The sequence below is a fragment of the Sceloporus occidentalis genome, unplaced genomic scaffold, assembly GCF_023333645.1.
Source record: "Sceloporus occidentalis isolate IW3139 unplaced genomic scaffold, rSceOcc1.0.p SCAF_3, whole genome shotgun sequence".
NCBI classification, from domain to species: domain Eukaryota; kingdom Metazoa; phylum Chordata; class Lepidosauria; order Squamata; family Phrynosomatidae; genus Sceloporus; species Sceloporus occidentalis.
In genome coordinates this window covers 34468513-34481486 of record NW_028316983.1, presented here as the reverse complement: position 1 = coordinate 34481486, position 12974 = coordinate 34468513, and the positions used below count along the sequence as shown (strand labels likewise).

The 12974-nt window shown below is 39.9% G+C and overlaps 1 protein-coding gene across 3 annotated transcripts in view; it reads right to left on the bottom strand.

The window, feature by feature from the left end:
* Positions 1 to 12974, bottom strand: part of ARHGAP40 (Rho GTPase activating protein 40) — an 84836-nt gene that overhangs the window by 23135 nt on the left and 48727 nt on the right. For all 3 annotated transcript variants that reach the window (XM_089513994.1, XM_089513993.1, XM_089513992.1), the window contains exons 3-9: positions 10423 to 10643; positions 7467 to 7536; positions 5979 to 6139; positions 5708 to 5873; positions 3582 to 3673; positions 3399 to 3476; positions 36 to 195 (exon numbers count right to left, since the gene is read on the bottom strand). In XM_089513994.1, coding sequence (XP_089370120.1) covers positions 36 to 195; positions 3399 to 3476; positions 3582 to 3673; positions 5708 to 5873; positions 5979 to 6139; positions 7467 to 7536; positions 10423 to 10643 — 948 coding nt within the window. The remainder of the gene's footprint in view (positions 1 to 35; positions 196 to 3398; positions 3477 to 3581; positions 3674 to 5707; positions 5874 to 5978; positions 6140 to 7466; positions 7537 to 10422; positions 10644 to 12974) is intronic.

The following is a 12974-nucleotide window of genomic DNA, read 5'->3' as shown; positions in this document are numbered from 1 at the left end:
TGTCAAAAGAATGGCTTTTTTGGCCAAGGCCTCACCTTGCACAGCTGAAAAGGCAGGTAAGTATTCTGCTGTCAACAGGGGGGCAGGGAGTTCCCGAATGAACCTCTTGAGCAAGCCAGACACATCGTTCTGATGAACTTCGTCCCACTGGAAGAAGCCAGTATAGAATTCACTCTCTAGTTTTTGTTCCAGACTCTGATGGTAGGAGGGAAAAAGGAACACATTTCAACATTGGAAAGATCTAAGAAAATTAAACACTGAAGCAAACAAGAGAAATGAGATCAGCATTTCCACAGGACATTTTCTGCCATTTCTTCTGTCACTCAGCTTTGGTAAAACAATGGCAGACATGTTCAGCAGAGTAGGGTACTTCCAGATGAGACTTTTCTCTTGCAACACCTTGCCTCAAACATGGAGTGTTACTTGGCAACTGGGCTGTACAGACATTGTTGGTCCTAGGATCATAGAATCGTAGAGCTGTAAGAAACCATAAATGCAATCCAGTCCAACCCCATGTCATTAAGGAATACATAATCAAAGCACTCCTGACAGATGGCTGTCCAGCCTCTGTTTAAAAACTTCCAAAGGAGGAGACTCCACCACACTCCAGGGCAGTATATTCCACTGCCAGACAGTTCTTACCACCAAAAACTACTTCTTAATGTTTAGGTGGAATCTTTCTTCCTGTAGCTTGAACCCATTGATCTATGTCCTAGTTTCTGGAGAGGAAGCAAACAAACTTGCTCTTCTTCAATATGAAATCCTTTTAAATATTTAAATATGGCAGTCACCTCTTAACCTCTTTCCCCTAGACTAAACATATCCAGCACGGCATGGCTTCCAGACCTTTCTCCATTTTGGTCACCCTCCTCTGGATACGCTCCAGCTTGTAAATATCCCTCTTGAGTTATGGTGCCCAGAACTTGATACAGTATTCCAGAAGAGGTCTGATCAAACTATTAGTTCCCTCAATCTAGACATTTTATTCCAGTTGATTCAGCCTAGAATCATGTTGGCTTTTAGTGATCACAGCATTCCTTCCTAAGTGCTGACAAACTGTCTGTTTAATAATCTGCTCTCGAATCTTTCCTGTTACTGATGTCAGGCTGATTGGTAATTGTTTTGAGTCCTATTTTTTCCCTTTTTGAAGATGGGGGACAACATTTGTCCTTTTCTAATCCTCTGGGAGTTCTCATGTTCTCCAGGAATTCTTCCAAGATTTATATTGATGAAACACCAAACAGTTTGCTTACCATAGTAAAGTCATCAGGAATGAAAAAACAGAATGGTTGTGGACTGGTAGTGGCAAGGGCCATCTGTCTGGGAACACATCAGAACTAGGCGATAGTACTAGATGACTAATAACAAAATACCACTTCAAAACCTGGGGAAATTAGCACGTCCCAGTAAAAGAAGAGTTATCTTAAGAGAAGTCAGCCAGAATTCCCATATAACATTGTTCTATGGCCTGCCTGGAGTCCCCCAAGACCTTTTTTGTATCTCCAAGCCCTTTGAGGGAGACTAAAATGGTGAAGGGTCTGGCAACCATGCCCTATGAGCAACGACTTAGGGAGCTGGGGATGTTTAGCCTGGAGAAGAGAAGGTTAACAGGTGATATGATAGCCCTGTTTAAACATTTGAAGGGATGTCATACTGAGGAGGCAGGTAACTTGTTTTTTGCTGCTCCAGAGAACAGGACCTGGAACAATGGATGCAAGGTAAAGGAAAAGAGATTCCACCTCAACATTAGGAAGAACGTCCTGACAGTAAGGGCTGTTCGACAGTGGAACACACTCCCTTGGAGTGTAATGGAGTCTGCTTCCTTAGAGGTCTTTAAACAGAGGCTGGATGGCCATCTGTCAGGGGTGCTTTGATTGAGATTTCCTGCATGGCAGGAGGTTGGACTGGATGGCTCTTGTGGTCTCTTCCAACTCTATGATTCTATGATTCTATTATTCTTATGAAATCAAAAAGCCAGAGTAATCCAGCCCACACAGCTCCCATCCAAAAACTTTTCTATTAAATGAGGAAAAAATCCTGTCCCCTGAACAGTCAATCACTACTCCTGGAATGACCAAATATCCTCTAAACCAGCCAAAAATCAATTGAAAATTCTGAAACTGAGGTAGATTTCTAGACAACTCCGGCTGGCATTTTAAATTGAAAATATGGCCTGCTCTGACAGCAGTGGGCAAAATTGTCCCCCCAGGCCTTGCTGAATCTTACCCCCCTCCCTGCTTCCAATTCCAGTCCTATACTATATAACTGCCACTGGATAGGTGGATAACTGCAAACAAGAAGGATTGGGAAAGATCCTTGTGTTTTCATGTCCTTGAGTTTATTTTTGCTTCCTGTTGCCGTCTTCTGGTTTGTCCATGAATACAGTCATGCCTTTAAAGCAGCTCTTTTGTTGCTGAAACTTCTGCAAGTAGCAGAAGCCACAGGAAGATGCATTGAACATTGTGTTTTTGAATATGCAAATTTCAATATTCCTGCTATGGAAGATTACATTACATTACATTAGTCAGCCAGGAATTGGAAGGACTTTTGCCAAACCTTGACACACTTGACAATAGTAGAGAAGGATGACTTTTATCTTCCATATTCCATTTTTTTAATGATATAATGAATATCGATGTGACCTGTCAATACACTCAGGATTGTTCAGAGTTCAGACATACCTAATTTGTGTTAAAAACATTCCCAGGGGTAGTTGTGTTGGCCATACTGTAAAGCACAATAACACCCAAAATCTACATAGTACCAATACCTTTACGGGGACACCCAAAATGCATAAAATACATGATGCCAGTTTTAAAAGCTCCACTGGCTTTTTCAAAAGTAGTTTCTTTCCCCCTGCTAAAAGTTTAAATTTTATTTCCTGTACTTTATTATTCTGTCTCCGATCTGGCCAAAAAAGAGAGTGGTCTCTGTCTGCATGGATATCCTCTGTACCATCTTAGCTGAGAACAACATCTTGACAAAACGTAGGCCTGTAACTCTAATATCAACATTTTTTTTCTTTCTCCTCTGATTTTAATACCTTTTCCTTATGAAGAAGGGAATGGAGCTTCAAAACTTTTCATCACATGTTTTGTGCATTTTTGCTCCCAAATGTCCTCTGGGAACATGGAAGACAATTTATCATCATCATCATCATTACTGAGGGGGGTCAACCTCTTCAGGTTCTTCGGGGGAGCTTTGCCTTTCACAGTTGTTCAGCCTGATCTAGAATATATCTATGTCTGCAATGTGAAGGGAGTGGTCCATAGTGAAGGTCAATAAACTTTGCAGGAAGCTTGCCCATAAAGACCAATCTCCTGCTGAACAACCACAGCTAAAGAATTTGAGGAATCTAGGTTTCACTAGGATACTGTTTAAAAAGTGCTGCACTATACCTTAATGCGGGACTGTGAGCCTGAGACTCTCAAGATTCCTTCTGTGTCCAGGCCTTTCTTTTCCAAACATGACAGCAACTATGAAACAAAATGGAAAAGCATTATTATTTAAAAAATTACCAAATAGACAAGAAATCTCTAACAACAAAAACAAGAAAGAAAAATGATGTGAAAGAAACTTGCCGCTTGCAGAATCAATGGAACTCTGGTATTTGGTAAGAGCTTCTGATCATTTTCTAACAAAGTACCAAGTGGAACACCAAAAAGCTTGTGGTCTGCAACAGGGAATAAAATATATATGACAGTATTCATAAATATATAATCTACCAAAAATAGAAGCAAATAATGATCAACAGCAAGCTAGAAAGTGATGTCATGGAAATCATTAACAGTATAAATTGGCAAGATATAGTGAGAAGCTGGTAATCCTGAAGCAGTCAGATATTTTGCTAAGAGTGACAGCACACTTAATATTGTGATGCCAGTGTTTAGAGTGAGTTTGCAAAGCATTATACAGCACAATCTCCCTAAATATGCAAGATCTCCAGAGCCTAGAAAAGCCCACAACCAACATAGCCACCGGCGAAGGGATTTTGGAAGTTCTTGTCCAAAATAGTAAATTTTCCAGGCTCTGGAGATCACTGGGTTGCAATCAGCACAATATACTCTGCAGGCCTCATACATCTGATCACAAGTTTGAGAGTGTGCCAGTGGGTTAGCTTTTCTACAGCAGTAATATTTTACTACTAAATATAAAGTATTAGGGAATGCTGTGTAGCCACTGCATGCACCGCATGCAACCAAGTGACAGTCTGCACTAGATTCTTTTCTGTTTGACATGGACTGGCACACCTCTGGCCACAGAGAACTTACACTGGGATGGGTAACTTTTCCCTCCCTTGAATACCACACCTCCACATGGTTAATCCTTCAAGGGTGTACAGCAAACCTTTGGTGGGTGGGGATGAAGCCACCGCACGTGCTCTTTTTCTCTCTGCCACGTCCATTCAATTAACATTCACATACATATTCCTCATTATAATAATACTGTAGTATTACAGTAGTAGTAGTAGTAGTAGTAGTAGTGAGGTTAGTTACATTGATACCTCTTTCTTCCAAAGAGCTAAGCTATGCTCACTTAAATCTCACAACAACCCTGTGAGGCAGGAGAGACTGAGAGCTTTATTGCAAGGGAAAAGAAAGCAGAAACAGAGAGGGAGAGTAGCAGTTTTCTCTGTGCCTCTCTGTATGCTGTCATAGCACTTCTCTTCTCTTTCTGAAGAAGACAGTTGTAAAAGTGTGACTTTTGTCGGCTTTTATGAGCATTTCCATCATGAAAAGAATGGAAGTGCATATGGAGAGGCATGGAAAATCCACCACTCTCCCACTCCATTTCTGCTTTCTTTTCTCATGTGATAAGCCTCCTAAGAGAATGCCTGATCCAAAGTCATCCAAGGCCCTTTCATACTGAACAATGACACTGCTTTGATTTTTGTTGAACTTTCATAGTTCCATCCTGTGGAATCCTGGGACTTGCACTTTAGAAAAGGACATTAAGAATCTCAGCCACAGAGCTCTAGTGTCTTGCCAAACTACAAAACCCAGGACTCCACAGGATGGTATCATGGCAGGTAAGGTGCAATTATGTGTTATGTGAAAGGCTCCCCAGTAAGTTTCTAGGTTCATTGGGAAATAGAACCTGCCTCTCCCAAGTTCCTATTCAATACTAATCTCCACAACACACTGCCTCCTATATAAACATCCATTCCATCTATTCTACTTTCCTCTTCCATCTCTCATGCTCTTCTCCACCCCATCTATAATCCCTCTTCAACCCATCTTTCCTTGAGACAATCAAGCCTGGAAATATAGGTACAGTTGATATGACTAGGACCAGATAAAGAGATGATATGATGAAGAGGACGTTATAGCACCCAGCCATCCCTTTCCTTCCACTGTAGCTATTTGGCTTAAGTATTATTTGTGTGAGTCAGCCTCTCCCGCACCCTATCTTACTTGCTGCATGTGGGTATAGGACCAAGGAGGAATCACCACAAAAGGGATCCAAAGTCGGGTTTGCAAAGGGATGCAAACCAGAGATTCTCCAACCCTGCATACAAATATCAAACCAGCAGAATGACCACATATATGACCTAAGAAACGAGATACAGACACATCAGCATGTGGATGGCTTCTTTCACTTTGAGATCTGGCAATTCACCTATTGTCCTCCTTCACTGATTTTCATCAATAACAAGAACCATGGCATGCTAACTTCACACTTAAAAGGGAGTGGGGAGGAAATCTACCTGCCGCTTTCCGTTTTACTGCCTTGTTTCTCTTCAGCTCTAAGCCGAGAACATCACAGAGAGCAGTCAGTTCAATGAGTGCCAGGGTGGGAATCTTCTTCATGTCCTGTTGAGATAAATCTCCAATCTTGGTCACTCCCAGTCTTCCCTTGGGGATCCTAAATTTCTGAACCCAAAACAGAAAAGGTGAAGGGGACAATTTAGGATCAAGAGAAATTATTTGCCAATATCAACATGTACAGGAGTATCCCAAGAAACAGCAAATGCTTACAGGTAAAAAACTTTCATCCTTGATCCTTCTGGAGTCCCTTGGGAATGATACTTTGAGCAAGATAGCCGCCTGCTCTGAATAAGCAATTTCAGTGTTGAATAATTCCTCTCTCACAGAACCCCTCAGTGGTGATGTGAAGTCTTGAATTCCTATTGCATCTGCTAAGAAATGTTCAGCAGAAAGAAGCTTCACAATTTATATATGAGAACAGCTAATCAAGATGAATCTGAACACACTGATACTGTTACAGCTAAAATACATGGCCATTACCTTACCCAACTGATCATGGACTACAGTGTATTTTAAGAACCTATGTTAATGTAAACATTTGTCTAAGAGTGCATCTATACTATAGAAATAATGAAGTTTGACATCACTTTAACTGCCATGACTCCATCGTACAGAGTCCTGGGATTTGTAGTTTTGTAGGGCACCAGCATTCTTTAGCAGAAAAGGCTAAGGACCTTGTAAAATTACAAATCCCAGGTTTCCACATGATTGAGCTACACCACTTAAAGTTGTATCAAACTGCATTATTTCTACAGTGTAGATGCACCCAGAGACTTCTACATTTTAAGGCTCCCAGAACACACCAGGAAGCAAAGAAATTAATCTGGATTTTATAACCTGAATAGGGGGTGTGGTCATTGCTGTGGTATCAAGTGGTTTTATGACCTAGTTTTCTACAACTAACAATGCTTTAACCAGTCCTTTTATATTTCCAAGTCTATGTCTTTTTCAAGTGTCACATACAATACCGTACATAAATTTCCTAGTTCCAAATAGAAATGACCATAAAGTGAATGAAATCATCATGAAGCATCAACACTCTACTGATTAAATTTAATTCTACTGTAACTGGGAGTGGCTACTTGATTTTGGTCAATTGATTGATTTTAAGACAATCAATACATTTGGTCTGCATAATCTTTCATATGAAACAAAAAATGTTGATCAATTGAGGCAGCTGCCCGAGATCTGCTTTGTAAAAAAACAACACTTTTTTCACCATTTTCTCCTGCAAACTGGCATCATGATTCACACAAAACATGCATGCCAAGGACATCAGGCAAATGGGCTTTTTACAGACCAACAAAAAGGCCCCTACATAACTGTGTATGTTCTAAGCAAGCTGAATTTATTACTTATCTACAGTATATTCAGTATATTGATTAAAAGCATTAGCTTTGGATAAAAATCACTAACATTAGTAGGTAACATCTATAATTCAAGACATAAAAATATTTCTACTTTTTAAAATTAAAAATACATCAAAGTTCAAAGTGAGATCTTAGACATTCTTCCTTGCATGTAAATTAATACCTTCAAGAGAGACAACACCACCTTAGATAATACTTGGAAAATACATGCAGTGTCAAAACCTGTTCAAAGATCTGGGTGACCCTCTAGATTTAGGATTTGTGTTTTAGAATTAACTTTCAAGCATGTTTACTCTCTCTATTCAGGGCAATAACATTTCCTTCTTACATTTTTGAATGGTATGTGATGATGCCCTGCAGTGTAATCGATCCATTTCTGTCTCCATCTCAGGTTCCACCTGGAAATTAGGAGAGGGAACACAAGAGAAGAAGCATGCTGAGAAATCTATTGTGCTGATAAGATGCAAGACCTACTAAATCCTAGGCCAGATGAAGCAAATTGTGTTGGGCTGCAACTCCCATCAGATCTAGCCAGCATAGCTCATGATAATGAATGCTGGGTCTTAAAGATCTACATTATCTAGAATAGTTGCACACTTCCCATCAATGTACTAGATACTGGGGATATATACTCCAATACACAGAGAAAGAAAGAGAAGGGCAAGATGATATTTTCCAAAAGGTATCTGTTGTCCAAAGTAAGCAATCAGATTCTGATGACCGTCTCACTTTTTATTGGTGCCATAATCCCACTAAGTATCTCCTATTAGTAATATGTATACATATTGATACATAGATATTGTTTTTGTCAGTGCCATAATCCAACTAAGTATATCCTATTAGTGATATGTACATATTTTGATATATAGATATTGTTAGTGTGTGTGTGTGTGTGTGTGTGTGTGTGTGAATGTGTGTTCATTTGTATGTTTATGAGAGTCAGTGTGGTGTAATTTTTTGAATGCTGAATTAGGATTTTGGGAAAACCAGGGTTAGAATCCCTGATTGGCCATGAAAACCCATTGGGTGACCTTGGGCAAGTCAAATACTCTCAGCCTTAAAAGAAGGTAAACACAAACCCACTCTGAACGAATCTTGTCAAGAAAACTCTATGACAGATTTGTTTTAAGAGTAACTGTAAATTGGAAATGACTTGAAGACACACAACAACAAAACGTGAGTGCAGTTTTTAAAAAAATCTTTTTACTGAGCCCCAGGAAAGACTAGAATGTAAAATCCATAAGGCGGCAGAGAATAAGGATCCCCTGTCTAGAACACACCCATGTGGAAGATAGATTTGTCAATGGCTCCAAAAAAGAAGTTTCTGCATTCAGACAGTTGTACATTTGAACAGAAAATACTGGGAAACTCACAGTTTTTCAGTCATTTCCCCCACACATTTAGCATGTCTTCAAGTCATTCCTTCTAGTCAGAGCTTGGACATGTTACTTTTCTGAATAACAACTCCTTGGTATAATTTCAAAAGCTGTTGAACAAAAAAAGCAACATTTCCATGCTGTGCTTCCTGTTGTTAATTACAATTATTAGAAAGCAATAGCTAATAATTTCTAAAGTATGTCAATTAGATTTCATAGCACAACAATACCACAACTTCAGGGAGAGGGGGAATCAGAACCAACTGCACTTAAAAACCTTGGGCCCGAACAGACAGGCCAAAATAAAGCTGCTTTATTTTGGTCACTGTGAAGGTATGCTGTTTAAATGATGCTGGGTGTCATGCCAAAGCCACACTCCAGTCCTAAGGACTGGAGCATAGCTTTAGCACAGCTTCTGGCCTCATAGGACGCATGCATCATTTAAATAGCATGCCTCCAAAGTGACCTGAAGCAGCTTTATTTTGGCCTGTCTGTTCGGGCCCCTTGTTTCCCTTTGCAGGAAATTATGCGGTCTAATTTCCAGGCTAATGAAAAAGGCACTCTGCATGTGAGTGGGTGTTTTCGTGTTTGCTGCATCTGTTCTGGTGTTTTACTCATGGATTAAGTTTCTTTGCTAAATTCTAATTCAAATTAAACTGTTTTTATTGCTAACACAGATCAAAGAGCAAGAAGCAAATTGGTGCTAGCACAAGTTAAGCGGCACAATCTGATTCACAATTTTGTTTTTCTACATCTCTTTTTCACTGAACAATACTAGAGGAATGCAGCAGCTATGGGTCAGAACACAGCAGGTATGCTCTAGGATGCTATGGGCCTCCCACCAAACATTATGGAGTCACTGAACAATCTGGGTGTGTGAAAGGGCAAGGAAGCACTCAGCTGGACCATCAGGCTGTTTTAGAGGCTAAAAATAGATTTTTCAGGTGGGAACTTAAGGTGGGGTGCAAAGTTACAAAAAAGTAAATCAAAGTCAGAAATAAGAAAACTTGTCTGCATGCTTAACCGAGGGAGGGAAATTTTAAATGTTTTTGATGACCTGTGATTTATCCATCACAGCTGAAGGATCAGAGATTGTTGTTATGAAAACCATTACTACATTTGAACCATCAGTTCCACAGCACACTTTTTAAGTTGCTTAATTTTAGGGCTATAAACTTTTAATTGGCTTAACATTTCATTGGTTAATCAACTGTCAATTAATCAAGTGAGAGACTAATTAATTTTTGGTGCAAATGAGGGTCACAATTTAAAATCTTTTAACAGCTATTTCAGTTTGGATGTAACATCATAACATTAAATGAAAGATATGAAAAGGGGGTCTCTTAATACATATAGGGCCCAAACAATGTATTATGCATTACTCAATTTAATATAACTATTCTTTTCTCTTTTTAAAAAAACCCATAACTAGCTGCTATACACTAAGATACATTAAATATACTAGCAGTTGTTGAAAAGGTTTAATGAATGATTATAATATTTCAGAGAAGGACAGGAATGAGGAAAAGAAAACAGTACACCATGGTGGGACTAGCTTTAGATATAGACAAACCCAGATATTTGGAATCAAGATTCAACCTTCGGTACATGTGTATTGTAAAAATAATGCAGGCTGACATCACTTTAAGTGCTGTAGCTCCATCACATGGAATCTTAGGATTTGCAGTTTCACAAGGTCTTTAGCTTCTCTGTCAAAGAGTACTGGTGCCTCACAAAATTATAAATTCCAGGATTCTGTAGGATGGCAGCTGAAGTGGAGTCAAACTGCATTATGTATTTCTACAATGTAGATACACCCCTTATCAGTGAAGACCTTAAAAACATTAAAGCTAACTTTATAATCAAGGTTGGTGGGTGCTACACACCATAATATATAAAGTAACACACCCCAGAGCCAACTACTCCAAAAATGTCTCTGACATCCCGGACAGGCTGCTTATTCTTCTTTCTCCGGGAGCGAGTGTAAGTATCCAACCGTCGTTGCACAGCCGCAGCCTGAGTCTTGGTCAATGTAGAAAGCAGAACAAAGTTGCCATTCTCCTCTGTGCGGTCTCCAATCAAGTCAGAGAGCCCTGCATCTTGCAGCCATTCAGCTTCAGCTTCTCCTTCTGAGAGGCAAGAAGGAAGGAACAAGCAGACAATGTCAAGGGGCAGGATACCATTTGTGAGCCACAGGGAGAATTATGTGGAAGAAAAGGCAAGGACTAAAATCAGTGTGATGTAGTGGTTTGAGTGTTGGTTTGAACTCTGGAGTTGTTGTTGTTGTGTGCCTTCAAGTTATTTCAACTTATGGCATCCCTAAGGCAAACCTATCATGGGATTTTCTTAGCAAGTTTCTTCAGAGGGGTGTTTATCATTTCCATCCTTTGAAGCTGAGTATGCCCAAGATCCCCAGTGGATTTCCATGGCCAACCCGGGATTTGAACCCTGGTCTACAGAGTCATCGTCCAATGATCAAATCTCTACACCACACTGGCTCTAGTGGCTATTAGTCACTGAGAGCAAGAGTCAAGGTTTAGAGGCAGTGGGCCTCTGAGTACCAGTGACTATGATATTTAAAAAAAAAACTAGTGAGAGCTATTGTTTCAAAGTCCTGCTTCAGCATTTCCTACAGGTATCTCATTGTCAACTACTGGAATGGAATGCTTGACTGAAAAACCCTTGTTTCAAGCCAGCATGACTACTGCGACATTACAGAAATCAGCAAGTTACCTATTCAAATTTTACTTCTGATAGGTACTCACGGGACAAGAGGGTTACTATTCCCTCAGCCTGTAGCATCTGCTGTGTGGGGTTAATACCTACCTAACTAAATCACAGAGCTGCTGCAGGGATTACAATTACATTAAAGTGTGTGAAACTATGGCGTGGGACAGACCGTCCAAAAAGGATGGTCTCTGGCGCCTAGTTTTGGTCCGTGGGGAAGCCACAGTCTCCAGACTTCCCTGCGGACCAAAAAGAACCCACGAAAAGCGGGTTCTTCTTGCGACACAATTATGACATCACAGTGTGCCAATGGCACACTCACGACATCATAATGCTGCCGCGATGTGCGGACGCTATACGTCTGGCTCGTAATGATGGCAGCGCCCATCTGTACAGGGCGCTGCCATTTTGATGCCCTCGTCATGTGTAAGGGGCGTCTAGAAGCGCCACCCCTCGCACATGACAAGAGCGTCCTTTTGCATCCGTCTGGACCGGGCCTATAGTTACTATTACTATTGATGATCATGTGATTTAGTATAGTAGATGGACCACCCTGTTCTATTCCTGCAGGACTGCCATTTTCCATTTTGACTGAAAAATGATGGCAGGAGTTAATTAGATTTTTTCCACTCACTAGGTTATATCTACTTTATGCAGTCCAATTGCATTTACAAGACTTCCCACATTTATTTCTGCTCCTATAAATTCCTCAATTTTTTTTGTTTTGCACATTTGACAGTCTTTGAAATTTTTTTAGTAGAAGACATTAATAAATGCTAGTAGACTATTTACAGCACCATCTAGTGGTTTTAAACAACCAATCTTTTAGAATTTAGTAGGTAACATTCTCCTGTCTCTTTCACACAGACATATTGTATATACTCGTATATAAGTCTAGAAATTTTAGCACAAAACTGACCCCAAAAAACCTTGGTCAGCTTATCCATGGATCAGTGTAAGCACTGTACCTTAAATCTTATAAAAAAGAGAATCATCCCCTGGTGAAAGGAAAGAGTGTAATCTGTTCTGGAAGTACTGACTTGCTTTGGCGGTTAGACTGGATGACCCTTGTGGTCTCTTCCAACTCTATGATTCTATGACCTCCCTCACCGTACTCACTCATCCATCCACGGAGAGCACTAACACTTATGCCTGCTGGAATTCTGTAGGTCCTTTGCTTCTCCATTTAGATTGTTTATTGAATACCTCTGGTTTTACCCTTTACTTATCCAAGGATCATATCAAAACTTTTGGGCCCAAAATCTACCCTCGACTTATACATGAGGTTGACTTATCGTCCAGTATTTATGGTACTTTGTCTGGAAAACTGGTATAAAATATGTTGCTAAATTGTTGCTCTCTTTTGACACATACTGTCCAAAAGTACTAAGAGAAATTCCAAACAAGCACATTGCTAATTCTCAGTTCCTCTTACTACAGGTAGGAGTAGTTATCTCTTGTCACAAATTTCATTTCCTCTTTCCTTATGCCTAGCCAGACATACAGCATACCTTAGGTTTGGGGAAAGGAACCACAAAACATGACATCCACTGACAGCCTAACTCTTCTTGAGGGAGGAGTGAAATATGTGCTTCTGATATATACTATAGTGGTTTAACACAGATTTTTAAAAACAGAGTTTTGGAAAGAGGAGAAGAGATTTATTCTGATTATTAATAAAGGATGTAAAAATCAGAAGTTGGGACCAAGAGAAAACTGTATATGCAGATAAA